The 27,618-nt window shown below is 38.1% G+C and overlaps 2 protein-coding genes across 2 annotated transcripts; one reads left to right on the top strand and one right to left on the bottom strand.

Moving 5' to 3' along the window:
* Window positions 1-2,159: 2,159 nt before the first annotated feature.
* LOC110600841 (protein transport protein Sec61 subunit gamma) lies at window positions 2,160-5,524 on the top strand. The gene is made up of 3 exons (XM_043951256.1): window positions 2,160-2,350; window positions 2,468-2,588; window positions 5,266-5,524. Exons 1-2 carry the CDS (start codon window positions 2,257-2,259, stop codon window positions 2,581-2,583), a joined length of 210 nt encoding a protein of 69 aa, XP_043807191.1. The 5' UTR covers window positions 2,160-2,256; the 3' UTR covers window positions 2,584-2,588; window positions 5,266-5,524.
* A 3,900-nt stretch (window positions 5,525-9,424) lies between these two features.
* On the bottom strand, window positions 9,425-11,451 carry LOC110600864 (50S ribosomal protein L27, chloroplastic). The gene is made up of 4 exons (XM_021737769.2): window positions 11,330-11,451; window positions 10,906-11,226; window positions 9,889-9,990; window positions 9,425-9,799 (listed from the first exon to the last, which is right to left on the bottom strand). Exons 2-4 carry the CDS (start codon window positions 11,212-11,214, stop codon window positions 9,620-9,622), a joined length of 591 nt encoding a protein of 196 aa, XP_021593461.1. The 5' UTR covers window positions 11,215-11,226; window positions 11,330-11,451; the 3' UTR covers window positions 9,425-9,619.
* Window positions 11,452-27,618: the final 16,167 nt, after the last annotated feature.

Genomic DNA, 27,618 nt, shown 5'->3' with positions numbered 1-27,618 from the left:
AAATAAAGAAGATAATAATTTTAGAATAATAAAGAAATATTATATAAAAATTATATTCTTTTTATTTTATAATTTTATTTACTTTATTTTTTTATATATATTAAAAAAAATATTTTTTATTAATTTATTAATTATATTTACTTTAAAAATATTAAATTTTATTAAATATTAAGAGGTATTTTAAATATTTGTTTAAACTAATAATAATTAATGATAAAATCATTTTAAAAGTAAAATAATTTTTTTAAAAAAATAAAATAAAATAAAATAATAATAATAATAATTTATTTATATATTATTATAATATAAAAAAATATTCACGATAATTTTGAAAAAAAAGATAGAAATTATAGTATACATTTTGTTTTAAAAGTTTATGAATTCTGCTAAATATAAATCCAAGTTTTTTAAATATAGAAAAAATTGATCATTATTTTATTGAAAAGGTCGTCTGCGAAAAATTAATTTGTTCAGTATCTAAATGTATAAAGTAGACTAAGTAAATATTACTTTATATGAATTATTAATATTTAATTCAGTTGATGAAACATATAAATTATATGATAAATTGTTTTTAAGTTTTATCAAAATTAACATATATTTATTCTTATTTTGAAAATTTAACAAAAAACTAAATAAAAATTTTCAATTTAACAGAATCAAAATATAATAATAAAAAAGTAAATAAAAATCAATTTAACAGAATTAAAATATAAAAATTAAATTGTTAATTCTCTTATAAATGATCAAAATACGTTAAATAAATACTATTATTAAATTTTAAATTATATTAAAATTAACACTTATGTTCTTTAATTCTTTTTAAATGAATAGTTTGAATTTTATATTTCAACTTTATTAAACCAAAAAATATATTATTTTAATTTTATCAATTTAATGAAATTAAAATATAAAAAACTAAAATAGTCAGTTTTTAAAAATTAAGAGACATATATTAAATTTGATATAATTCAATGATCCAAAAGTAACTTGCTCTAAAATATAAGTAAAAAAAATAATTATATACATATATACAAATGATTTGCAAAAACTAGTAAGTTGAGCTTCGTATTTTGAGAATGAGAAATTTGTTAAATGTCCTTAAATTTTGGTTTTTAGACACTTTACTCATCATAAATAATTATCTTAATTAATTACTTTATTGTTAATAATATTGTGTATGCATTTTAAAAATATATATATTAAAAAGATGCATCTTCTATAAGTATATTTTATTTTTTCATTAAATATTAGAGAGATTTATAATTTAGTCTCTAAATATTACCGTTATTAATAAGTTAGTCTCTATATTTTTAAAAACATATTAAAACGTACTTATCTTTTCTTTCTGTCAACAAAATAGTCATTATGTCCTCTTTTCCGTTAAAAATAAATAAAGTATGAGAGAGAAAATTTTTAAAATTCAATTTTATCCTCAAATAAAACTCTTTATTTAATTCTTGAATATTACTATTATTAATAAGTTAGTTCTTATATTTTTAAAAATATATTAAAATTTCGTTATTTTTTTTCATATCTATTAAAATGTTCTTATATTTTCTTATATCTATTAAAATATTTTTATCATTTATTTCCGTCAATGAAATAGTTTCTCTAACTCCTTAAAAAAGAAAAAGAAGACGATGACGAAGAAGAAGAGGAAAGAGAAAAAAAAGATGATGATAAAAACAGAAAAAGAAGAAGAAGAAGAATTATCTCTTCCTCCTCCTTGAAGAAGAATAAAAAGAAAAATAAAAAAAGAATCAAAAAAGAAACAAAGAATCAAAGAAGAAGATAGGAGGAATCAACGAAGAAGAATAAAGAAAAATGAGAAAAAAAAAAAGAAGGTAAGTTGATTTTTTGCTATATTTTTAACGGTAAAAATAGATGAAATGATTATTTTATTGATGAATAAAAAAAAATATTTTAATAGATTTCTGAAAATAAAAAAATCAAATTATCAATAATAATATCTAAAAATTAAATTGTAAATCTTCAATATATTAACAAATAAATATATGGAAAGACGACAATGGTTAAGGAATAAAAATTTAGAGGTGTTTTAAGGAGTTTCAAAAAATATAGGGGTTATCTTATTAATAATGTCATTATCAGGGATGTTTTTGTAATTTAATCAATATATATATTCCAACCCACGCCCTCCCTGCATTGGCAAATCCTCAGATTTCAGATCCCAATCAAATTCCCTTGTTCGACGAACTTTAGGGCATTAAAGAGAATAGAAAAACGATTGAAATGGACGCCATAGACTCCGTCTTCGATCCCCTAAGGGAGTTCGCCAAGGACAGCGTCCGCCTCGTCAAGCGCTGCCACAAGCCCGATCGCAAAGGTTATCATCTGAACTTCCTCCCTTTCCGATTTGCATTTCAGAAACCTTTCTGATCTCGATTCATGTGGAGTTTGATTCAAACGATGCTTTTTTGGTTGCTGTGTTTTGATTTTGTAGAGTTCACGAAGGTGGCGTTCCGTACAGCGATAGGATTCGTGGTGATGGGATTTGTTGGTTTCTTCGTGAAATTGATATTCATTCCTATCAATAATATCATTGTTGGATCTAGTTAGATCAGGTAACGCCAAAGGCCTTATGATGTTGGTTTTCTCTATCTTTGTTTAAGTTTGTGATTTTGTTGATTGATGTGCTCTTTGATAGTGATTTTTGTTCGTCAGGTTTAGTCCCTGTAAAAAAATTCTTTTCCTATGGTTATTGAAATGATTAGTTGCTAATTAGGTGATTGACCTTTATAAAATCGTCAGGTAATGGTCCTGCCTGTGCCTCTTTGACACCAACTATAATGGTTAGTCAACATGGCAGCTTTGATGATTTGTTAGTTTTGAGGGTTTGCAGATGAGTAGAAGCTTAGTCTGGTTTATTTATATAATTTAATGTATCTAAGAAAGATGCTTGATGCGCATGAAGTTCTAATTTTGCAATCTCTTGGGCAATGAATGTAAGGTGTGCTTATTCTAGATTGACTTGAAGTAGCTATTCTATAATTTGATACTTAATATCTATTATCCAGTGAGCTTGTTAACAACTTATAGAAAACCTTATGATTCCATCATGTAATATACAACACCATATAAGCCAGTTCCTTGCTAGTTGCTATTCTGAAGTGCAAGTGCAAACACCACGGATGTGCCTCTCCCCCAGTGAACACTGGTGGTACATTGCAAAATTCATCTAGTTGATGTTAGATATTTGAATTCATCTTTAGAATTAGAGAACTGTGTTTAATTGGTTATAGCTTTCAGGTGGTAAGTGTGAAGGTGCATCTTTACACAGTTCTTGGTTGTTTTATGTTTCGTTTGCTTTAGAGCAGGAGATAAGTTTCTTATTGCTCCTGCTTTTGTGTTCTTTTCTAAAGAAGAAGACATAATTATGGTGCAATTTGGATAAATGGTCTTACTAATAGGTGCAATTATTGGTAATTGCATTTACTAATAGGTGCAACTTTGAATCCTTGGATCTTTTAACGTTTTTGTTATTGAGTCCTTGAATTTTGAGTTGATCACATTAAGTCCCTGTACTTTTTTTAAAAAAAATTTCATTGAGCCCATGTTCAATTGAAAGAATAAAAAATAATAAAATTTCTACCTCTGTTAAAAATAACAAGATAAAACTATTTTTAAAAAAAAAAAAAATATGCAGTGAGTTGTGAATCTTCATAGCAGAAAAAGAAGGAAAAAAAGTATAGGTTTTCAAAGAAAACTCCCTCTCATTTTCTTATGGTTTTTCTCAACTACTCACAAGCTTTTCCACAAGCACCTAAGATGCAGAACCAAATCTATTGATCCAAAACAATAGATCTTCTGAAACTAAATCTCCCAAACTAAAACAATAAACTGAAAAAATGCATAATGTTTTTTAAGCTACCAACCTCTATTCCTTGATAAAAGTAGGCATAAAACCTTTTCTTCCAACCTGAAAATTGCACAGAAGGTTGACAGAAGAAATCAACTCCATTGTTGTTGTTACCTATTCCTCCGGCTATTTTCATTCTTATTTCTGATGCAAATGCAGAGAAATATTAGGCAAAAGGTCCAAATTAGTCCCGTGAACTCTTCATCAAAGTCCAAATAAGCCCAATTAATAAAATATTTTTTAATAACACAATATTATGTTGAAATATGTTAAATATCAAAATTATTTACTATTTTTTTTAATTAAAATAACATTTTTTTTAAAAAAAATGTTACAAGAATAGGAAGTTTAAATAAATTTTTTTTACTACATAAAATTACAAGATTAATATTTTATTATTAAAAATAATATTTTATTAAGTCAGAACTTCTTTGGACTTAACTGCAAAATCCATATTTTATTTGGCAAAAAAAAAAATTCAATTAGACTTATCTGAGCTTTGATAAAAGGTTCACGGGCTGATATGGGATTATGGTAATTGAATAGCGATGAAGCCTGGAAGGGAGCACAATACCTTTGACCAACCTTTAGGTGCATATTCTGGATCCCATTGATGTTAGGAATGAAGCCCAGAAAGGAACCCAGAGCCTTTGGATACACGTCCCTTTAGTTTCTCATTTAAGCACTTGTCATAATGGTTTATGGTTTCCTTGATAAAATCCCTCAATTCTCCCAAACCCAAGATTCCATTTGCCACCATCGTACATGGGCTGGGCACCTTCTTGATGACTCTCCATTTCGTTGATGTTTGTGGAATCTCCCAAATGTTGGGTTTAACTCTCAAAGATGAGCATGCTCTGCTCAAGTGGCTTCAAGAAAGAGAGATTACTCCCAAGTTCTTTTTGATTGCTGGGTAGTGAAATTGAAGTGAGATGGAAACAGATTGCTGTGGTTGACAACCAGTTGCAAGAGGGAAGGGGGAAGGTTGCACGGTGTTGTTTACCATTATGTTAAAAAATATTGTTAAATAATGGTTTGTACTTTGCATATGTATTCTTATTAGAATTATAATGCATGAATAGCACACACACTTAACTTCTGTTCCAATGTGATCAAATTAAAAATTAGGGGCTCAATATCAAAAAAGCTAAAAAGTATAGGGGCCTCAGAGTCGGGATGTGTTTGCTTTTACTAATACATGCAAGAATGCTCAATTATATTCATTGGGTTCTCTTCGTTGGACCCTTAACTTTTATTAAGGTGTTTGGAGCATTGAAACGTTAATTTGATGTGTTATGTGTATACTTACCCTAAATGTGTTATGTGTATTTGTACTGGATCGCTCTCGAGTAATGTGGAATGGTATTTTGTTGATATTGCAGGTCATGTTGATCGCTAGCGTGGGAACTGGTGAACTGGTGATCTCACTTGATTACGATGCCTAGCAAAAAATTTACAATGTAGTGGAAAGGAATACTGTTAGTGTTGATGTTGCTTTTGTTATTTGTTTATCTGAGACTAGAAGAACGAGGACGTCATGCGAAGTTCTGGTTATTTTTATGTTAGTCTGACTGGACCCTCCTTGTTGGGATTCATCCCTAAAATTTTCTAAAGAATAGAGAATGATGCTTTGATTTGTTTTGTTTTGTCTTACTTTATTTTATTTTATGCTATTTATTTATGTATTTAATTTTTTGTCAAAGCAATGCGGTTTTATTCACTTGTAGGAAAGGAAAAAAATTCTCTCTCCCCTCTTTGATGAGGAAGGTAATCCTGAAAATTGTTTAGGGGCAAGCTACAATTATAGTGTGAAATGAGCTTATAAGCATTAAGTATTTATAAACATTTAAAATTTTAATCATTTATGTGTTTGGCAATAATTAGTTTGTAAACACATTTATAAGCACTAAAGATTTAAAAGGGTTTAAACCCTTATAAGTTATTATTGTGTTTGATTAAAGTATCTTTAAGTTATTAGTAAGTTTTATTTTTTTTAACTTATAAGCTATATTTATAAATTAAAAAAATGTTAATTTATCTCTTTTCAAGAAACAAGTGGATTATTTGTTTATAAAATTGTGCTCAATTTTATATGTGGTAATTTCATCAAGATTTTTTTCTTAGTTGGAAAAATAATGAGTATGAATCTGATTTTTTAGGAACATATTGATAAAATAGTTTATTTTTTTAATTTTTTTTGAGTTTATAAATTAATTTGACTAATTTATAAAGTAAGATATTCGATTATATATTTTAGTTTCCTTCTAAAATCATCTATTTAGTTGAAGGGTACAAAAATTTGTCACTTATAATTCTTTTTTTTAAATCTGCATAAAAGTATTACAATGCTACGGAGAGTAACAAAATTAAAGCAAAGACAATCAGATAGGACCTTGAGGAAAACACAAGAAAGACGCTATGTGATGAAGACCCCACTTGGCTAACCTATCTGCTAAGGAATTTGCTGAACGAGAAATTTGACTAAAGGACAGTGAATGAAAATGTGACTTTAGAGCTGTGATAGCATAAATAGAAGTCCTAATATCCCAAGAAACTTGAGCAGATGGTTGAGATGAGGTCGAAACTAGAATAACAGAGTTAACCTCACAAATAACATTTGGGAGAGATTGGCCAACGGCGAATCTGACCGCTTCTAAAAGTGTCATCAGAAGCATTACGAATAATAACAGCAATTACAGCACGTGAGAACCGATCTCATTAGGCCACATCACAATTAATTTTTAAAAGACCACAAGGAGGAGGTATCCAATCTATTGAGCTACTGACAGGAGTGGAGGAGGGAGAACAAACAAAGAAGCCACTATAATTTTGCAAAAGAGTCAACTTGAAAGTAACATATCTCACTGTTTGAGGAGGATCTGGCAAAGAGTGATCAAAGATGGTCTTGTTACGACATTTCCAAATGAACCAAAGAGAGAGAAAATTGAGTGACATGATATATGCCTAATGTGGCTCACAATTGCTATAAATGTTCCCACCAACAAGAAAAATCTAAAAAACCAATCACAGAGGTTTATAGCAGCAAGAACTGTGAAACCATGTAGCTAAAGCACGACAACACCAGAACAAAGTATGCTCGAGAGTCTTTATAGTAAAATTACACAAGACATATTCTGGTGATAAAGTCATTCCTCTATATACCAAATTATTTAAAACAAGTATAGCATTATGAAGCAACCTCCATAAAAACAAATATTTAACTTAGGAGGAATAGGCAGTGTTCAAGTACGTTACCACAATGATGGAGATAAAGACCTCGAAGAGAATGGAGCTGAAGAATTAGAAAGAGGTAGAGAATCTTGAACCAAACAATGATATCCCGAACGAACAGTATAGGAGCCATGTCACTCAAAATGCTAGATTTGAAAAGGCGAAACACAAGAGAGCTATTCCACTAGAGAGCAAAACGGTCAAAAAGATCAGCCATCAGATTAATGTGAAGAGGGCAATTGCTTGGCTGAGACAAACAAAAAACTTCGACACCCGAAACTTAAGGTTCATCCTAGATAAGAGTATGACGACCATCTCCAATATTGGAATGAACCCTTTTTGCCAACAAATCATGGCCAGCTAATAAACCTTGCCAAATCTAAGAATCACGAGAATGGTGAGAAGTTTCTCAAAAGGACTATTTAGAAAAATACAACTCTTTAATGACCTTTACCTGAAGAATAGAAGTATCAATCATGAGACTCCAGCTCTGTTTGGCCAAACAAGCAAGATTAAGCTTTTGAAAATCTTCGAAACCGAGACCACTGTAAAACTTAAAACGACAAAGATTAGTCCAACTAGTTCGGCTAATCTTGCGATGTTGAGCATCTCCGCCCACTAAAAGCTCAACAACAAGCTATTCAGCTTAATACAAAATGTCTTTGAGTATTAAAAATAAGAAAAAATCGCCTAAAGGACTTATTGGAGAAGAGTAGCCCTACCTAGGAGAGAAGATTCTACCTCCAAGATTGCTTCTTTGCCTTAATGCGGTCCTCTACCTATTGTAAAGCCTGCCTTTACGATCTAGGACCGCTGGAAGATCCAAATATTTATGAGAATGTTGCATTTCTTGCATATTAAAAAGAGAGTTCTCGACGCAGCTCCGAAAGAGTATGTTTGCTAAACAAAATTTGTAACTTATGAAAATTATTTTTTAACCCATGACCGCAATATACTATTGTAAAATCCGAAAAAGCTAACCTACTTCAATGCCAGTAGTTTTAAAGAAAAGTGAAGTGTCATAAAAAAAACACACTAGTGGTCTTCGTCAAGGGGACCGTCTGTCTCTTTATTTGTTCTTGTTTGTATCATAAATTCTATCTTACATAGTTCGTGGTACCAAAGATAAAACAATGGAAGGATCCGCTAAAGAAATAGGCACAAACAACTGCTAAAAAAATTCTTGATATATCGACGAATCACATCATCATCCTCAATTTAGACACCAACCTCATTCTGAAGTCGCAATATCGAATTTCGCAGATACCTCTGAATAGTAGATAGATAAAAGAATTTTGAATTGCAATCACCTGTCAGTAACCATTGAGCACAAGATCATAACTTTTGAATTTTCATGGTTAACCTAGCAGTCTCAATTATATTAGCTTGATAAAAAAGACAAGAGTATACCTCTTTAATTGTTGTTGAAGAGTTCGCAAAGTAGTATGAGGGTTTTTAAAAGGAGTATCATTCCAACGAGTAAGAGAGATCCGACAACTGTGAAGTTTATGCACCAATGAATACATGGACAAACCTCGAGGAGGAGAAAACTAGGCCTGTTGGACCAAACTCTCATACTGCCGGTGTAAGAACCATTTTGCTTCGAAACGAAAAAGAAAAAATCACTTAGGAGAGAGGGAATGTAAACACAGAATAAGAGGTCGATGATCAGATTCTAGTAAAGACGCATGAAGCAATTGAGTACGAGGAAAACTTTGTTGCCATTCCGTGGTCGCTAAAGACCATTCTAGCTGCTGGTGGATTGTAGACACACCAAAACACTTATTAAAGGATAACCTTTACCTGGCACTTCCATTAGAGCAGAAGAGTGAATGAATTCATTAAACAAATGCACCTGTGAACAACTCACCGCTCTACCACCAACTTTATCGACCTGAGAGCCAAAAGCATTGAAATCCTCAATACAGCTCCTTGGAGAAGGAGCTATAGGACAAAGCCGGGTAAATTATTATTGTTTTATTATTTATTGTTTGCATTTAAACTCCAGTGTTTAAATCTAATTTATCTACTATCTAATCATGATAATCCACCAGGGGCACCCTGTGAAAAGTTCACTGAATGTATTAGTATTCTCGTTATAATAGAAATTTCAAAAAAGAAAAAGTAACAGAAATAATAGTAATAAAAATTAATACATGGCCACTGCTGGAGGAGAATAGCTCAACTACTTACCAACTGTTTCCATTTTGAAACGGCTTACTACCAACATATAAAGGACACAAATATATATATATTGCACGCTTCCATTCTCTTGACAAAATGGTGAAGCGGTATGCAGCTTGTAGGCACTAAATTCAAATGATGAACACTGAAATTGCTCAGCAAAATGTAGATTGGGTCAAAGTATACAAAAAAAGAATTTAGTTTTTGCACATTATGAACACATAAGATCAAGATGCATTAAAAAAGACAAAAAAATCTAGTAACAATATTTGCATGGCTTGACAGTGCAAAAGTATCCTAAAAATAAGAATGCTTTCTGAATCAACAATTAGAGCTGTTATCAGCCGCATCAAGATCAGAAGCAAGTACGAGCTGTGGTTCAGGAACAATGCCTTCTTTTCTTGCCTTCTTACGCTCACGCTGCAACCTAAAGTATTCTCTCTTCCTTGCACGATAGCTGTTGGGGTTCTCAGGCTGAACTTCTCGTGGATAAACACTCACCTACCAATAACAAGAATCCATAAAATGTGTCAATTTCGATTACCAAGTTCTCTGAATCACACAATGTGAGATTAAAAGAAAAAAACAACCTTCTTCTTGTCAGGTCCATACTTCTCAAATTTTACAAGTCCATCCATCAAAGAGAAAATAGTGTGATCCTTGCCAATCCCCACGTTCTTCCCTGGATGAAACTGAAATGTTTTGAAGGCAAACAGTCATAAAACATGTTGGGAATAAGGTAGTACACATCGCCAATTGCCATGTTATTCACGGAGAAATTTCAAGTATATTTCCCTTATGTAATGCAATGGATTTCTGTTCACTGTTCAATTAAACTTCCATTTCAATACATTTCAATTACATCCTACTAGACATGCACTGCCACTGTATATGATTGGCGCAACTATTTGAGTAGAGAGTTAGCATGACATAAAAAGCAAAAAGTCTTGGCAATCTGGAGTTGTCAATTAAAATTTGGTCATCCAAAAACAAGTATTCTTCACTACAAACTGCAAATTTGAATTAAGAATAAAGATAAGCAGTCCTAATGATCCTTAAGCTCAGTCTTTATGGTCTTCACCTTCAGCAGCAAAAACAAAATCCTATCTTCCAGACATTAGCCAACTAGATATGTAACAATCATGTCCTCTCTCAATTTTCCAATTTTCTACATTATATATTATTTCATTAAGGATTTCTCAACCAAATTTCTTTTGCAATCTGAGTATGGTCTGCATTAGAGTCGCATAAAATGCAGCCTTCATTTACATGTTATATTATGCAAAAAAATCATCAATTAAGCAAATGTGATTCTGTGAATCTTCACTATAATTCTCAAAACTAAACGAGGTTCTCTATCCACCTAATTTCGCATTTCTTAACAAATAGCTACCATGCAAAAAGTTTAAATTCAAGAAATTACAAATTTCTGGCATTCAAAAGCAGGATACACACTCGTTCAAAAAAAAAAGCAGGATATACACTCATTTACACTTAACAGTGTGAAATTTGTTTCTAATTATCACTGAACTCTAAAGCTAAGCAAAATTTAAATGCACAAAATTCTATTGAAATGGTAAGAAATGCGAGAAATTTAAAGTTCACACCTTGGTGCCACGCTGCCGGACGATAATAGCGCCGGGTTTCGCCACCTGATCACCGAAAATTTTAACACCAAGGCGTTGGCCTCTCGAATCACGCCCGTTCTTAGTACTTCCAGCTCCCTTCTTGTGAGCCATTTCGATTGTCAGAGGAAACGGAGCCTTTAAAGGCAAGGAAACGGAGTTTCTGGTAGAGGACACATTGAATGACCCCGAATCGCCCTTGAAAAAGGAAGAAGAAGAGCTTGAAGACAGAGAAAGGCCTCTGAAAGAGGCCATTAGATTGACGCTAATAGCAGTAGCCGTAGCTGCCATTGTTCTTCTTAGCTGAAAATTGGAGGAACAAAAACAAAGTAAAATTAGCGTTAAATCATTATAGAGAATAACTCATTTGAATTTTGATGTTTTTAGGGTTTGATTTTAAGCTTACAGAGATGAAGGGTAGCGGGTTCCAAAGGAATGGAGGAGGAGAGGCGGAGATGACAGAAGTTATCTCCGAATGAGCACGCACGTGTGCCTTCTACACACGTGGAATTTACTTGAATATTGTGATTTTTTTCTTCAATAAATAATGCTATAAATTAAATTTTTATTTGTATTTTTTTAGAATGAAATTATAATTTAATTTTGTTAACCAAAAGTGGTTAATTTTACATTTTTAATTTTTTACAAGAAGAATGATGAGAAATTATATTTTAATCACTACAAAATTTGTGAAAACAGGAACCAAATTAAGATATGATTATAAAAAAATTATGTCTTCCAAAACATCAACTTCAATAGGGGTCACGCTACTTTTAAAATAAATTTCAAATCACGCCATTTAATAACGTATTCTGATACTTTAATTATTAAACAAACTTATTAGCTAATAATATTGGTTAAAAAATTAATATTTTAAATATTAAATAAATTTATCAGCTAATAAATTTTATTCGGTCAATAATGTCGAATAACCTCGTGAGCATTTTTTTATTGATGTGTTGCGTGACATTTTGATTTCATCCGATATTACATGTATTAAACGGAATCACATTAATATTGATAAATCCTTCAAAAATTAATATTTTGGTGCCTTGTGATTAACCGATCGATTAACGACTCAATTATATTAAAGCGTTTGGCATTATAGATATTAGACGTTGCGCGTATATGCAAGAGTATATATCTATTCAATCGTAAAAATTTTAATTTTAGATATAACAGTTGTTTTAATTCAGACTATTTATAAAATTTAATAGATTTTATAATTAAATTTAAAATAATAAAATTTTATTAAATTGATACAAGATAAAAATTTGCATATTGAATCTTATAAGAAAAAAATTCCATTATTTGAAAAATAGGATTTAAATATAAAATTTGAATTGTATAGGATACTGTTTATAAAAATTTATTTTATAATTTTTAAAATAAAAGAGAAGGCAAGAAATAAAATATACAAATCTGTATAGATTATACACTCATTTTTTACAACTGCAAATACTTCAGCTGTCTCGGCCATCCGATCCCCTTGCTGCCAGAACCATTGGCAATCGCAGCCTCCAGCACTTACTTTTTGTTTTAACTCTGTTGATCTATTCAATTAATCTAAGTTTTACCTTGAAAAAATAAAATGGATAAGATTTAGTTGTCTTAGAAAAATAATATTTTGAGATAAAAAAAAAAAAGATTTTAATGTATATGGACTCAATAAGAGAACTTCAATTAACTCTCAAATCGAAATAAAGCATACCTAAATCTAGATTATTTTTACATTACACTAATTTGAACTCGTGTATCACATTTATCTTTTATAAAAAAAAAAAAAAAAAAGGAAAAAAGGAAGAGGAAGAGTTTCACTGGAAATGTCAAGGAAAAATAATGAACCTGAATAATATGCACATTTATCTTTTAATAAAAATAATATCTAAAAACAGGAAGAGTTTCACTCGTGTATCACATTTATCTTTTAATTAAAACAATATCTAAAAAATTATAAAAATTATATTTTGTTATTAAAAATTAATATTTTAATATAATAAAAAAATTAAAATTAATTTATTGATTTTAGTAAAATATACTGGAATAAATTTTAAATTTTTTTAATTAATTTTATTTTTTAAAATATATTTAATTAAACTTGAGAGGTTTGAAGTTGTAATTTTTAATTTTTTTTCTTTAAAAAAAACTTTGAGATGCAAAAGGAAAAGTTGGGTACGCTGAGATGCAAAAGGAAAAGTTGGGTACGCTAAGGAGATCAACCTCATCCTGCACGTAAGTTGAAGTTTTAATATGATCCGACAAACGAAGAGAAAAAGCATTGAAATCTACTTTATTATAGACGAAGAAATTTAACTTTGAAATTCAGTTAAAATATATACTTTATAAAAATAATAGGCATAAAATTAATACAAATCAATAAAAAAAATTACTTAACATTTATATTTAGATAAATTTGGGTTAGCTCACAAAGGCCATAAGCCTTTTCTCAGTACCAGCTACTTAGCTATCCCTATCGTTATGGGTAGAGGTGGCTACTCCCCTTCCCTAACCCATACGTAGCTATCCCTATTTAATTACCAATATATAGAGTTATGTACATGAATCTATCTTAGATTCTATTTATTTCATAAAAAATATTTTTTTTAAAAATATATATTTTTATATTTTTTCATATTCATACATTTAAAAAGTTGATCAATGAAAAATAGTTTTAAATTAAAGAAAAAATTAAATTATTTTAAAGAAAATAATTTTTCTTTTTTTAAAAAAAATTCATTTTAAAAAATTTTATTAGAATATATATATATATATATATATATATATAAATTTATTAATATATTTTATTTTTTAAATTAAATTATATAATAAATATAAAATATTTTATTAAAAAATAAAATATTTTAATAAAAAATATATTTTAAATATATGTTACTTTTCGAAATGAATTAGTACATCAAATATTCAATTTCTCTAAAAGGCACTTTAGGAAAATAATTCTGAGAATATATCAAACTGACACGACAAACATAACATATTTTTGAAAACATTGAAATTAAATATTTTTTAAAAATAATTGTGACAACTAACTTTTAATATTAGTTAAATATATTTAAATTATTTTGAAATGAAAATATATTCTAATAAAAAAAATAAATTAATTTTTTCTACGAGGTGAATTTAGATATATTTGAGAAGAGATTATTTTTGCATAAATTATAAAAAAATCAAATTAAGTGGTGATGACCGCTGGATTTCTTCACTCCGGATTAAGGCTGTAACGATCTGAAAATTGGACCGCTACTGGCGCTAGGATCCGGGTCGACTTAAAGTCGCCGGGACCCATAGTAAGCCTGCTATACTCTCTGCATACCTGTCACATCCCATATATGATCAAACATTTTCTGTAAAAACATAAAACGGATGCTCTGAACCAAGGCTCAGCCTGTGCATGCACATTCTCTGTACGATAAAACCCCTTACTAGAACTTGCTCCAGACGGGTTAAACTCATACTCTGTTAAGCCTGGATTTTCACATACACATAAAAACATTCACAGCACATAAACAGACCATGTATACAAAAAGGATTTACAACATGGGTCAAGCACAATACTCTACACTATACAATGCTAAACCATTTCTTTACAATATTACATGTCCACTCTATGCTATTACAAAAGTCTTTACTCTTCCTGAACCCTGCTGACTTCCCTCTGACTCTGATCCTGCAAGATTGGGGTTAAAGGAGAGGGATGAGCTATACTAGCCCAGTGAGTAGAACAAATCAAACATGTCAATAAAACATGCTCACATGAAATGCATCACATCACAAGTAAATCACATCATCTCAGACGGACTGATTCAAAATTCCCTCAATCTGTGCCCGGCCCGCGAAGGAGCTCCTCAGGACTTTATTACGCACCCTAGGGTGCCTGTGCCCGGCCCTCTCAGGGCTCCTCAGAACTTTACTACGAGGGCTAATGAATCCACTATGTCCGATCCGTACAAGCATAGAATAATGCAATGCGTCACATTAGTGTAGTCTAGTGCACTCAACCTATTACATATCATGATGCATGGAACATGCTAAAAGCATTTAAGTTCTCAATTTAAAACATTACGTTTAGTTCCACTCACCTCTGGCGGACTCTGAAGACTCTGAAGCAGTGCTCACTGCTGCTCTCTTTGGTTCCTCTGGTCCGTTCCTACACAGGTGAACTTAACATGAGGGACCAAACGAACTCTAAAACATCCCTATAAAACTCCCCAAAACCCTCTTAAAACATCCTAAAACAATCACATAAAACATGCAAAAGAAGGCTGGACAGGGCACTTTCGGCGGCAGGTTCGGCGGCCGAAAGTCCCTGTCAGAGACGAAACTCAAGCACTTTCGGCTGCCGAAAGTCCTCTCCAGAGACGAAAGTCTCTAACCTTCGGCGGCACCTTTGGCGGCCGAAACCCTCCTCCAGAGCCGAAAGTCCAAACTTTCGGGAGCAAGCTTCGGCAGCCGAAACCACCTCCTTAGCATGTTCGGCGGCCGAACCTTCTTTCGGCGGCCGAAACTGGAATCTCCATCAAGGCAGAAACGTGTTCTGCTTCATGCAAACGTACCCAAACTCCACTCAAACAAGCAAACCACAATTTCACAACCTGCATATACTCAAGTATAGGCACAAAGGGGTCCAAAACTACCTTAAAACCCCAACAAACAACACAACTCAACACCTAAGCATGCTTTGACCACAAAACAACCAAAACCTCAACTTACCCTAAACATGCATCTCTACCCATAAACTTCATAAAAACCTCATAAATCATGACAAGAAGTTCAGGATCTTCACTTACCTCTTACAAACAAGAAGATAAACGATCCCAACGTGGAGATATGGAGAAACTCTCCCTCAAAGTCTCCAACTTCAAAACTTTTGGTTGATTTGCTCAAAAGCTTCAAAACAACATAAAACTCATCAAAACTTTGCAAGATTTGAAGAAAATATGAAAATCACCCAAGGAAGAGCCTGATCTCACCTCTGTCTATGAATGGAAAGAAAATCTTATCCATTCACCGACCTAGGGCCTTTTATAGGTGGCTAGCAGACCACCTTCGGCGGCCTAACGTGAAACCAAAACTCATGCATGTTCGGCGGCCGAACTTCACCTTTGGCGGCCGAACCTTGCATTTCTTCCTTGGCTCTTTTCTTTCAAAACTCATTTCCTTTTGGACTTAAAACATGAAAACATACTAACATTCTTTAGAAAAACATACTAACATTCTTTAGAAAAACATATCTCCTACCCCTTCTAGAGGGTTCCGACATCCGAGATGCCACCGGAAAGTAGAATTCCGATGCCGGACTCTAGCCGGGTATTACATTCTCCCCCCCTTAAGAACATTCGTCCCCGAATGTTCCACAAACAATGAAACACAGAAAAAGGAGGAAAACTAACCTTAAAACATATATGGATATTACTGGAGCATAGACTCCCGTGTCTCCCAGGTGCACTCTTCTAGATTGTGGTGGTTCCAAAGGACTTTCACCATTGGAATTACCTTGTTCCTTAGCTGTCTGATCTGTGTGTCAAGGATCCGCACTGGTTGCTCTATATAGGTGAGATCTCCAAGGATCTCTACTTCAGGCTCACTAAGAATCTTACTCGGATCTGACACAAACTTTCGGAGCATAGAAACATGGAAAACTGGGTGAATTCTTTCCATAGAAGCAGGTAAATCCAGCTTATACGACACATTCCCGATCTTCTGCAAGATCTCAAAGGGTCCAATGTATCGTGGAGCTAGCTTACCCTTCTTCCCAAAGTGAACCACTCCCTTCATTGGAGACACCTTTAGCAATACCATATCACCTTCCTGAAACTCTAACTGCTTCCTGCGGATATCTGCATAGCTTTTCTGTCTGCTCTGAGCAGTCTTGATTCTCTCTCTGATCATGGGCACCACTCTGCTGGTGATCTCTACTAGCTCTGGCCCTGCAAGAGCCGCCTCTCCTACTTCTTCCCAGCAAACAGGTGATCTGCACTTCCTCCCATACAAACCTTCATAAGGGGCCATCCCGATGCTAGCATGATGGCTGTTATTGTAAGCAAACTCCACCAAAGGTAGATGCTGCCTCCAAGAACCGCCAAAGTCTAACACACACATTCTGAGCATATCCTCTATGGTCTGGATGGTCCTCTCTGATTGTCCATCAGTCTGTGGATGGAAAGCAGTGCTAAAATCCAACCTTGTGCCCATCGCACTCTGCAGACTCCACCAAAATCTAGAGGTGAACTGAGGTCCTCTATCTGACACTATAGACACTAGGACTCCATGCAACCTTACTATCTCCTCCAAATAAACCTGTGCCAACTTATCCACAGAGTAAGTACTCCTAACAGAGATGAAATGAGCAGATTTCGTAAGTCTGTCCACAATCACCCATATGGAGTCTAGTCTGTTGGACGTTGCCGGTAAGCCCACTACAAAATCCATAGCTATGTTTTCCCATTTCCATTCTGGAATCGGTAGCGGATTAAGCATTTCAACCGGCTTCTGATGTTCCAGTTTCACCTTCTGGCAAACCTCACAGGCGGACACAAATTGTGCCACTTCTTTCTTCATGGCTGGCCACCAATACACTCTTTTCAGATCCTGATACATCTTGGTGGCTCCAGGATGCACACTATACCTTGCATTATGAGCTTCCCTCATAATGTCTCCTTTTAGACTGATGTCATCTGGGACACATAGTCGATTCCCATAGCGGAGAATCCCTTTGCTATCAAATCTGAACTCTGCACTGTTGCCTGACTGAACAGTCCTGGCAATTTTAACTAACTCAGGGTCCTCATGCTGTTTCTGAGCCACTTGCTCTAGAAACACAGGAGTCACTCTCATCTGTGCTATCAATGCACCCGTACCAGACAACTCTAGCTGTAGCCCTTCGTCGATGAGCTTATAAAACTCCATCACCACTAGTCTTCTCTCTGCTGCTATATGGGACAAACTGCCAAGTGATTTCCGGCTCAAGGCGTCTGTCACAACATTCGCCTTACCCGGATGGTACTAGATTTTGCAATCATAGTCACTGAGCAGTTCCACCCATCTTCGTTGCCTCAAATTCAACTCTTTCTGACTCAAGATGTATTGTAAACTCTTGTGATCTGTGAAGATCTCGCATTTCACCCCATAAAGATAATGCCTCCACATCTTGAGTGCAAAGATAACTGCTGCCATCTCGAGGTCATGGGTGGGGTAATTCAACTTGTGCTTCTTCAACTGTCTAGAAGCATAAGCAACCACCTCCTTAGCATGTTCGGCGGCCGAACCTTCTTTCGGCGGTCGAAACTGGATTCTCCAGTAAGGCAGAAACGTGTTCTGCTTCATGCAAACGTACCCAAACTCCACTCAAACAAGCAAACCACAATTTCACAACCTGCATATACTCAAGTATAGGCACAAAGGGGTCCAAAACTACCTTAAAACCCCAACAAACAATACAACTCAACACCTAAGCATGCTTTGACCACAAAACAACCAAAACCTCAACTTACCCTAAACATGCATCTCTATCCATAAACTTCATAAAAACCTCATAAATCATGACAAGAAGTTCAGGATCTTCACTTACCTCTTACAAACAAGAAGATAAACGATCCCAACGTGGAGATATGGAGAAACTCTCCCTCAAAGTCTCCAACTTCAAAACTTTTGGTTGATTTGCTCAAAAGCTTCAAAATAACATAAAACTCATCAAAACTTTGCAAGATTTGAAGAAAACATGAAAATCACCCAAGGAAGAGCCTGATCTCACCTCTGTCTGTGAATGGAAAGAAAATCTTATCCATTCACCGACCTAGGGCCTTTTATAGGTAGCTGGCCAGACCACCTTCGGCGGCCTAACGTGAAACCAAAACTCATGTATGTTCGGCGGCCGAACTTCACCTTCGGCGGCCGAACCTTGCATTTCTTCCTTGGCTCTTTTCTTTCAAAACTCATTTCCTTTTGGACTTAAAACATGAAAACATACTAACATTCTTTAGAAAAACATATCTCCTACCCGTTCTAGAGGGTTCCGACATCCGAGATGCCACCGGAAAGTAGAATTCCGATGCCGAACTATAGCCGGGTATTACAAAGGCCAGGCCCATTAGGACAGCCCATAATCTGAAAACTTCTAAGTCTCCTCCAAGAGCTAGGTCCAGCCAGCTCAGCTTAAAGACCGGGCTCCAGGCAGGTTCTTCAATCAGGCCGGCCTAGCTCTTTTGGCCCGATGAACAGATCCCCTCTGAGCCTAGTCTTAACCTTATCTTCCGGCCCAGCTCGGAACCAGGAAGGAGTTCAGCCCCTTCGCCTTGTGGGACCATCCGCATGCGTGCCCGGGGAGAATCAGGGGCCGTTACGCATGGGGCAGAGATCTGATTTCCTCGTACGTCAGTATCAACGTGGCAGGGACAGGTGGCCCAATGACATACATTCTGTTACACGTCACTAGCGGACAAAGGGAAACATATAAAAGGAGAAATACTCTCCTCTAAGTTTTCTCTAAGCTTTTCCAGTTTTACAGAACCCATTGTAAAACCCTATTTTCTGGATCTCAGATCATTAAGTGGCGCTGTCTGTGGGAACGAAGGAGATTTTTTCATCACCGGAGTTCCACTCTAAACAAACCCACTGAGATCCACGATGGCTAATCACAATGAAAACAACGTCACTCCAAATGACCTGAGCTCTGCCCAAGAGGGGCAGCAGTTCTCCTTTTCCAGTCCTACAACTCCAAACAATCAATCACCCATCCCTTTCAACCCCTCGCCAAGCCCGGCGGGGAATGTGTCCACCGCCTTGTCCAACCAGGACCTCCAAGCCATCGCCCTCCAGCTACAAAACACCGCTCACTGGCTGGGGTAGATAATGCAACAACGGGGCCTCAGCACCCCAGTACAGGTGTTACCGGTGGTGGAAGAGCCCCCGACCAATGCACCTCAGCCTACCTCCAACCATCTCCGAGCTGTCAGCCAAGAAACCGGAGACGGGGGGAGAAGAGCCGGAGAAGAGGAAGAGCCGGAAGCTCGAGTTCATGGAAGGAGGGTGAGGGAGCTGATAGAGAATGATGAAGTTGATAGTTAACCACCGAAAGAACGGGGAGCGAGACATGGGAGGAGGAAGGTCGCGCGGAGAAAAGGCCCAGACAGGAAGAAGAGAGCGTAGACCAAAAGCTGCAGAAGATAAGAGAGCAACTTTTGGTTGAGTTAAAGGCGAAGGACCCCAGCCAAACTCTTCTGCCTACCTCTTCACCCTTCTCAAAGTGGGTGCAGCAGGAGACCGTCCCGAAGAAATTTATGATGCCACCTATGGCGGCATACGACGGAGCTGGAAACCCCCGGGAGCACGTCTTGAACTACAAGACTTTCATGGAGCTGCAGACTTTGTCAGATGCCTTGATGTGCAAGGTATTCCTAACGACACTCTCGGGGCCAGCGCGGGCGTGGTTTAATAACCTTGAGGCCAGAAGTATCAGCAGCTTTGGAGATCTGGCCACTCGCTTCATCAGCCGGTTTATCGCCGGGGTGCCCGCAGATAGAAAGACAAGCTACCTGGAGACGATTAGGCAGAGGAGAGACGAATCGCTCAGGGAGTATGTCGCCCATTTCAATACGGAGGCCCTACAGATTCCCGATGTAACGACCCGAAAATCGGACCGCTACCGGCGCTAGGATCCAGATCGGCTTAAGGCCGCCGGGACCCGTAGCAAGCCTGACATCTAACCTGTAAACCTATATAATCCCATACATGATCAACATAATACGTAAGAATTAAAACTTTTCTTTCCATATACATCAACCCTACTCAACCTGTGCATGCACTGTATATAACATAAAACACATTAAAACTGTAACGACCCGAAAATCGGACCGCTACCGGCGCTAGGATCCGGATCGGCTTAAGGCCGCCGGGACCCGTAGCAAGCCTGACATGACCTGTAAACCTGCTTAATCCCATACATGATCAACAATCATACATAAAAATTTAAACTTTTCTTTCATTCATTTCTCATACACCAAACTCAACTTGTGCATGCACTAAAACATAATCATAACTTGACCCCTCTGTGGGATCTCATCAATGCCCCAACGGGCGATACAACATGAGATGAGTTGGCTTTCATGAACATTATAAAACATTTCTATAGATCATGTATCAAAAGGGATAACAATACTCATAGGGTCAAGCACATCTACAACCTCAATATACCTCATTACATAACATACTGAAATCTCTTACATTACATCATAGTACAATTGTCATGTCCACAATCTAACTATTACATAGACATACTTCAAAACTCTGGCTAACCTCCTGGTCTACCCTGTACCTGCACATCTGGGGTTAGGGGAGAGGGGTGAGCTACAAAGCCCAGTGAGCAGAATAGTGAAATCATATATTAAAATTTCATGCTTTTATGAAATGCAACACATCACAACAAATCACATCTCGGATGGCATTGTCACCATTAGTCCTCTACATAGTCCAACTGTGCCGGGACGTAGAATGGGTACAACCGGTCTTTCCCTTAACATAACATATCATACAGTCCAACTGTGCCAGGGACGTAGAATGGGTACAACCTGGACTTTCTCTTACATCGTGCCAGGGACGTAGAATGGGTACAACCTGGACTTCCATACCATATCATGCCGTAACATCATCATGCCATATGAGGACTAAGGGATCATCCAATAACCAATCCACATCAACATCATAAATGCAATGCAACATATTCGTGAATACTAATGCAAACAACCTACTATATCTCATGGCATTCATGATGCATGGGTCATGCTCAAAATTCATATTTCATTTAATTTAAAACTTATGGTTTATTCCACTCACCTCTGGCTAGCTCTGACAAACTCTGTAGCAGCTGGCTCACTGCTGGGGTCCTCGGTTCCTCGGGTCCGAACCTACACAGGTGGACTCCAATGAGGGACCAAACATACATAAACATAACTCTAATATACTCCCCAAAAACCCTCTAAAACATCATAAAACAACTACATAAAAACATGTAAGGAATGGCTGAACAGGGCACTTTCGGCGGCAGGTTCGGCGGCCGAAAGTCCCTCCAGAGCCGAAAGTCAGGCAGGTTCGGCGGCACCTTCGGCGGCCGAAACTCCCAGACAGAGACGAAACTCATGCATGTTCGGCGGCACCTTCGGCGGCCGAAAGTCCCAGACAGAGACGAAAGTCTCCTTTCGGGGGCAACTTCGGCAGCCGAAAGGCCTGCCTCCACAAGGGGGTTCGGCGGCCGAAAGTCCCTTCGGCGGCCGAACCTGAGCTTCTCCCGAATGGCAGAAACTCAGCTCTCCTATGCACATTTTGCCTCCCAAGCTCAAATCATGCATATCACTCAACCAAAACATGCATACAAGCTCCTAGGGGCCTCAAACAAGCAAATACCCCAACTACAACACTTCAAACATACTCAAACATGCCACATTGCTCAAAAATTCCATAAAACCTAACATAGCTCAACTAACTTAAACATGCATTTCTACCCCATCAAACTTCATAAAACTTATTTAAAACATACATGGGCTTAAGATCGGCTCTTACCTCTTGAAGATCGAGAGAAAGACGACCTAAACTTGGAGATCCACGAAAATGAGCTCCTGAGTTCCCAAAGCTCCAAAACTTGTCTTAAATGCTCAAAACTTGCAATGTGGGGTTAAAACTCAAGAAAAATGGAGGAGATTTGAAGAAAGTACACAAGATCTGGGGAGAGGGAGGTCGGAAGCTAGCTATGGCCGAAAATGGGAGAAAGCTCGCCCATTTCGGCTAAGTGACCCTTTTATAGTGGCTGGCCAGGCCACGTTCGGGGGCCGAAAGTGCTTCTGCATGCATGCCATGTTCGGCGGCCGAACTTGGGTTTCGGCGGCCGAACCTAGACTTCCCTCACTCATGCTTTCGGGGGCCTAACGTGCCTCCAAAACGCATGCATGTTCGGCGGCCGAACTTGACTTTCGGCGGCCGAACCTGGGTTTTCCTCCAAAGACTTTTCATGCAAAAACTCATTTAATTTTCATACTTAAAACCATGAAATACCTTAAAACATTTTATGAAAACATGTTCCTACCCTACTAGAGGCTTCCGACATCCGAGATTCCACCGGACGGTAGGAATTCCGATACCGGAGTCTAGCCGGGTATTACATTCTCCCCCCCTTAAGAACATTCGTCCCCGAATGTACCTCAACTAGCACACATAGCATGGCATAAAACATAACATACATACATAGCACATAAACACATAGAGATCTAACCTTAAAAGAGATGAGGGTACTGCTGGAGCATAGACTCCCGTGTCTCCCAAGTGCATTCCTCCAAATTGTGGTGGTTCCACAGGACTTTCACCATCGGGATTTCCTTGTTTCTTAGCTTTCTGATCTGGGTGTCTATGATCCGAACTGGCTGTTCAACATAGGTGAGATCCTCTTGGACCTCCACATCAGGCTCACTAAGAACCTTGCTCGGATCTGACACAAACTTCCTCAACATTGAAACATGGAAAACCGGATGGATTCTTTCCATCGAAGCAGGTAAATCCAGCTTGTACGACACATTCCCAATCTTTTGCAAGATTTCAAAGGGTCCGATGTATCGTGGGGCTAGTTTACCTTTCTTCCCGAAGCGAACCACTCCTTTCATTGGAGACACCTTGAGCAATACCAAATCCCCCTCCTGAAACTCTAACTGTCTCCTGCGGACGTCTGCATAGCTCTTCTGTCTGCTGGCAGCAGTCTTGATTCTCTTTCTGATTATGGGTACCACCCTGCTGGTGATCTCTACTAGCTCAGGCCCTGCCAAGGCCTTTTCTCCAACTTCCTCCCAGCAAATAGGTGATCTGCACTTCCTTCCGTACAAAGCTTCATATGGAGCCATCCCGATGCTAGCATGATGGCTGTTATTGTAGGCAAACTCCACTAAAGGTAGATGCTGCCTCCAAGAACCGCCAAAGTCTAGCACACACATTCTGAGCATATCCTCGATAGTCTGGATGGTCCTTTCTGACTGTCCGTCCGTCTGGGGGTGGAAGGCAGTACTGAAATCCAACCTAGTACCCATGGCATTCTGCAGACTCCGCCAAAACCTGGAGGTGAACTGGGGCCCTCTATCTGACACTATCGAAACAGGAACCCCATGCAGCCTGACGATCTCATCGACATACACCTGCGCCAACTTGTCCACAGAATAGCCACTCCTGACAGGAATGAAGTGAGCAGATTTGGTGAGTCTGTCCACAATCATCCATATGGAGTCCACTCTGTTGGACGCCGCCGGTAGCCCCACTACGAAGTCCATAGCTATATTCTCCCATTTCCACTCTGGAATAGGTAGCGGGTTAAGCATTCCAGCTGGCTTCTGATGTTCCAGCTTCACCCTCTGACATACTTCGCAGGCGGACACAAACTGTGCCACTTCTTTCTTCATCGCTGGCCACCAATAAACCTTCTTTAGATCTTGATACATCTTGGTGGCTCCGGGGTGAATGCTGTATCTTGCATTATGAGCCTCTCTCATAATGTCTCCTTTTAGCCCTATGTCATCTGGTACACATAGTCTGCTCCCATAGCGGAGGATCCCCTTGCTGTCGAATCTGAACTCGCTATCATTGCCTGACTGAACAGTCCTGGCAATCTTCACTAATTCTGGGTCCTCATGCTGTTTCTGAGCCACTTGCTCCAGAAACACGGGTGCCACTCTCATCTGGGCCACCAAGGCACCTGTACCAGATAACTCCATCTGTAGACCTTCCTCAATGAGCTTGTAGAACTCCTTCACCACTGGCCTCCTCTCTGCCGATATGTGGGATAAACTACCGAGTGATTTTCGGCTTAAGGCGTCTGCCACAACATTCGCCTTACCCGGATGGTACTGAATCTTGCAATCATAGTCACTCAGCAGCTCCACCCATCTCCTCTGCCTCAAATTCAAATCTCTTTGACTCAGGATGTACTGCAGGCTTTTATGATCTGTGAAGATCTCACATTTTACCCCGTAGAGGTAGTGCCTCCACATCTTGAGTGCAAAGATTACTGCTGCCATCTCCAGGTCATGTGTGGGGTAATTCAACTCATGCTTCTTTAGCTGCCTAGAAGCATAAGCGATCACCCTCTCCTTCTGCATTAGTACACAACCCAATCCCACACGGGACGCATCACAAAAGACTGTAAAGTCCTCATCATTAGATGGCAGAGCTAAAACTGGTGCTGAAGTCAACCTCTTCTTAAGCTCTTCAAAACTCTCTTCGCACTGGTCGGTCCACAGAAACTTCTGATTCTTCCTGGTTAGTCTGGTCAGAGGAGCTGCTATTTTCGAGAAGTCCTGAACGAACCTCCTGTAGTAACCTGCCAAACCTAAGAAACTTCTAATCTCTGTCACTGAAGTGGGTCTAGGCCAGTTAGCCACAGTTTCTATCTTCTTGGGGTCCACCTCAATCCCATTCTCTGACACTACATGCCCCAAGAACGAAATGCTCCTCAGCCAGAATTCACATTTAGAGAACTTGGCATACAAGCCATGTTCCCTCAAAGTCTGCAAGACCAACCGCAGATGATGGGCATGCTCCTCTGCATTCCTGGAATACACCAAGATATCATCTATGAAGACAATAACGAAGTGATCCAGGTACTGGCTAAACACTCTGTTCATGAGATCCATGAATGCTGCAGGGGCGTTTGTTAACCCGAACGGCATTACAAGGAACTCAAAATGCCCATATCTGGTCCTGAAAGCTGTCTTCGGCACATCTTCATCCCTTATCCTTAGCTGATGGTACCCCGATCTCAGATCTATTTTGGAGAAACAACCTGCTCCAGCTAGCTGGTCGAATAGATCATCGATCCTTGGCAAAGGGTACCTATTTTTGGTAGTGACTTTGTTCAACTGCCTGTAGTCGATACAAAGTCTAAGGGATCCATCCTTCTTCCTCACAAACAAGACCGGAGCACCCCAAGGTGAGGTACTCTGTCGGATGAAGCCCCTTTCTACCAGCTCTTGCAATTGCTCTTTCAACTCCTTTAACTCGGCTGGGGCCATCCTGTAGGGAGGGATAGAGATCGGTCTCGTTCCAGGCACCAACTCTATCTCGAACTCTATCTCCCTAGCAGGTGGTAAACCCGGAAGCTCATCAGGAAAAACATCCTGAAACTCTCTGACAACTGGCACCGAGGCCGGCTCCCTGACCTGACTGTCTAGCTCTCTCACATGAGCTAAGTACCCCTGACATCCCTTCCTAAGCAACCTACGAGCCTGAAGAGCTGATATCAGATCTCTAGGTGTGCCCCTCTTGTCTCCTCTATAGACGACCTCTGACCCGTTCTGATCTCTGAACCTGACTACCTTGTCCCTGCAGTCCAAGGTAGCACCATGGGTAGATAGCCAATCCATCCCTAGAATGACGTCAAAGTCTGTCAAATCTAGAACCACAAGGTCAGCGGAGAGGCATCTTCCCTCAACAAAAACTGGACTGTACTGGCAGACTGACACTGCCACTGACGGGTCACACTTGGGTCCACTGACCCATAGGGGACACTCTAACCCAGAGACTATCAGACCCAACCTCTCAACGGCTCTCGGAGCAATAAATGAATGAGATGCACCCGGGTCCATTAATGCCTACACATCAGAACACCCAATGACGAGATTACCTGACACCACGGTGTTGGATGTGTTAGCCTCCTGCTAAGTCATGGTGAAGATCCTGGCTGGAGCTGATGGACCTTCACCTCGGGAACCAGAAGAAGAGGCTGCCCCTCTCCCTCTACCTCTGCCACTGCCCTGAGTCGTGGCTGGAACTGCTGGTTGTGCCACACTACCAGAAGCTGTCTGCTGGGGCTGGCCCATAAAAGGCGCTCTAGGACACTCCCGAGCTATGTGTCCCTCCTGTCCACATCTGAAACATGCATTAGTCCTAGCTCGACACACTCCCCTGTGCGGTCTTCCACATCTCTGGCATTCTGTACCATCTGAGCCTGAGCTCGAGCCACCGCCAAATCCCAGACCGGATTTCAACTTGTTCCAAAACTTATTCTTCTTCGGCTTCCTGGTGGTGTTATCCCACCTCTTCTTACCTGAGCTCTGAGAAGAGAAACCTGGTCCTCCTCTGCCTGGGGTCTTAACCCCTGAAGACTGGGTCACTGACTGCTTCACTGACCCCTCAACTATAGCACTTGCTTCCATTCTTCGAGCCATATCCACCACAGTGTGGAAACTTTCTCTCTCAGCTGACTGAATCAACGAGGAGTACCTGGAATGCAGCTTCATAACATACCTCTTGGCTTTCTTTGTATCTGTATCTAGAGCTTGCCCTGAAAAAGGCAATAGCTCCAAGAATTTATCCGTGAACTCCTCTACACTCATGTGCTCTGACTGCCTCAGTTGCTCAAACTCAATCATCTTCAGTTCTCTGGAACTGTCTGGAAAAGCCCATCCAGCGAACTCATTCGCAAATTCTTCCCATGTCATACCGTCTAGTCTCGGGTCCACATAACACTTGAACCATTCCCGTGCCTTCTTGCACTTTAAAGTGAACCCTGCCATCTGAATGGCCCTGCTGTCACTTGCCCCTAGCTCATCAGTTATTGTCTTCACCACTCCCAGATACTCAAAGGGGTCATCCCCTGACTTGTATTTGGGAGCATCTAGCTTGAGGTAATCTGTCATCTTTACCTTGCTCCCATCA

The sequence above is a fragment of the Manihot esculenta genome, chromosome 15 (genome assembly GCF_001659605.2).
Source record: "Manihot esculenta cultivar AM560-2 chromosome 15, M.esculenta_v8, whole genome shotgun sequence".
Taxonomy (NCBI): Eukaryota; Viridiplantae; Streptophyta; class Magnoliopsida; order Malpighiales; family Euphorbiaceae; genus Manihot; species Manihot esculenta.
Note: the sequence above shows the minus strand (reverse complement) of the source record. Positions and strands in the feature narration are given on the sequence as shown.

Bases quoted from the DNA above. Each gene is read 5' to 3' on its own strand.
- LOC110600841 (XM_043951256.1), top strand. From the start codon at position 2,257: ATGGACGCCATAGACTCCGTCTTCGATCCCCTAAGGGAGTTCGCCAAG. The intron at 2,351-2,467 runs GTTATCATCTGA...TTGATTTTGTAG, and splicing joins CCACAAGCCCGATCGCAAAG to AGTTCACGAAGGTGGCGTTC.
- LOC110600864 (XM_021737769.2), bottom strand. From the start codon at position 11,214: ATGGCAGCTACGGCTACTGCTATTAGCGTCAATCTAATGGCCTCTTTC. The intron at 9,991-10,905 runs GTGTGAACTTTA...AAAACATTTCAG, and splicing joins TCCGGCAGCGTGGCACCAAG to TTTCATCCAGGGAAGAACGT. The intron at 9,800-9,888 runs GTTGTTTTTTTC...TGTTATTGGTAG, and splicing joins ATGGACCTGACAAGAAGAAG to GTGAGTGTTTATCCACGAGA.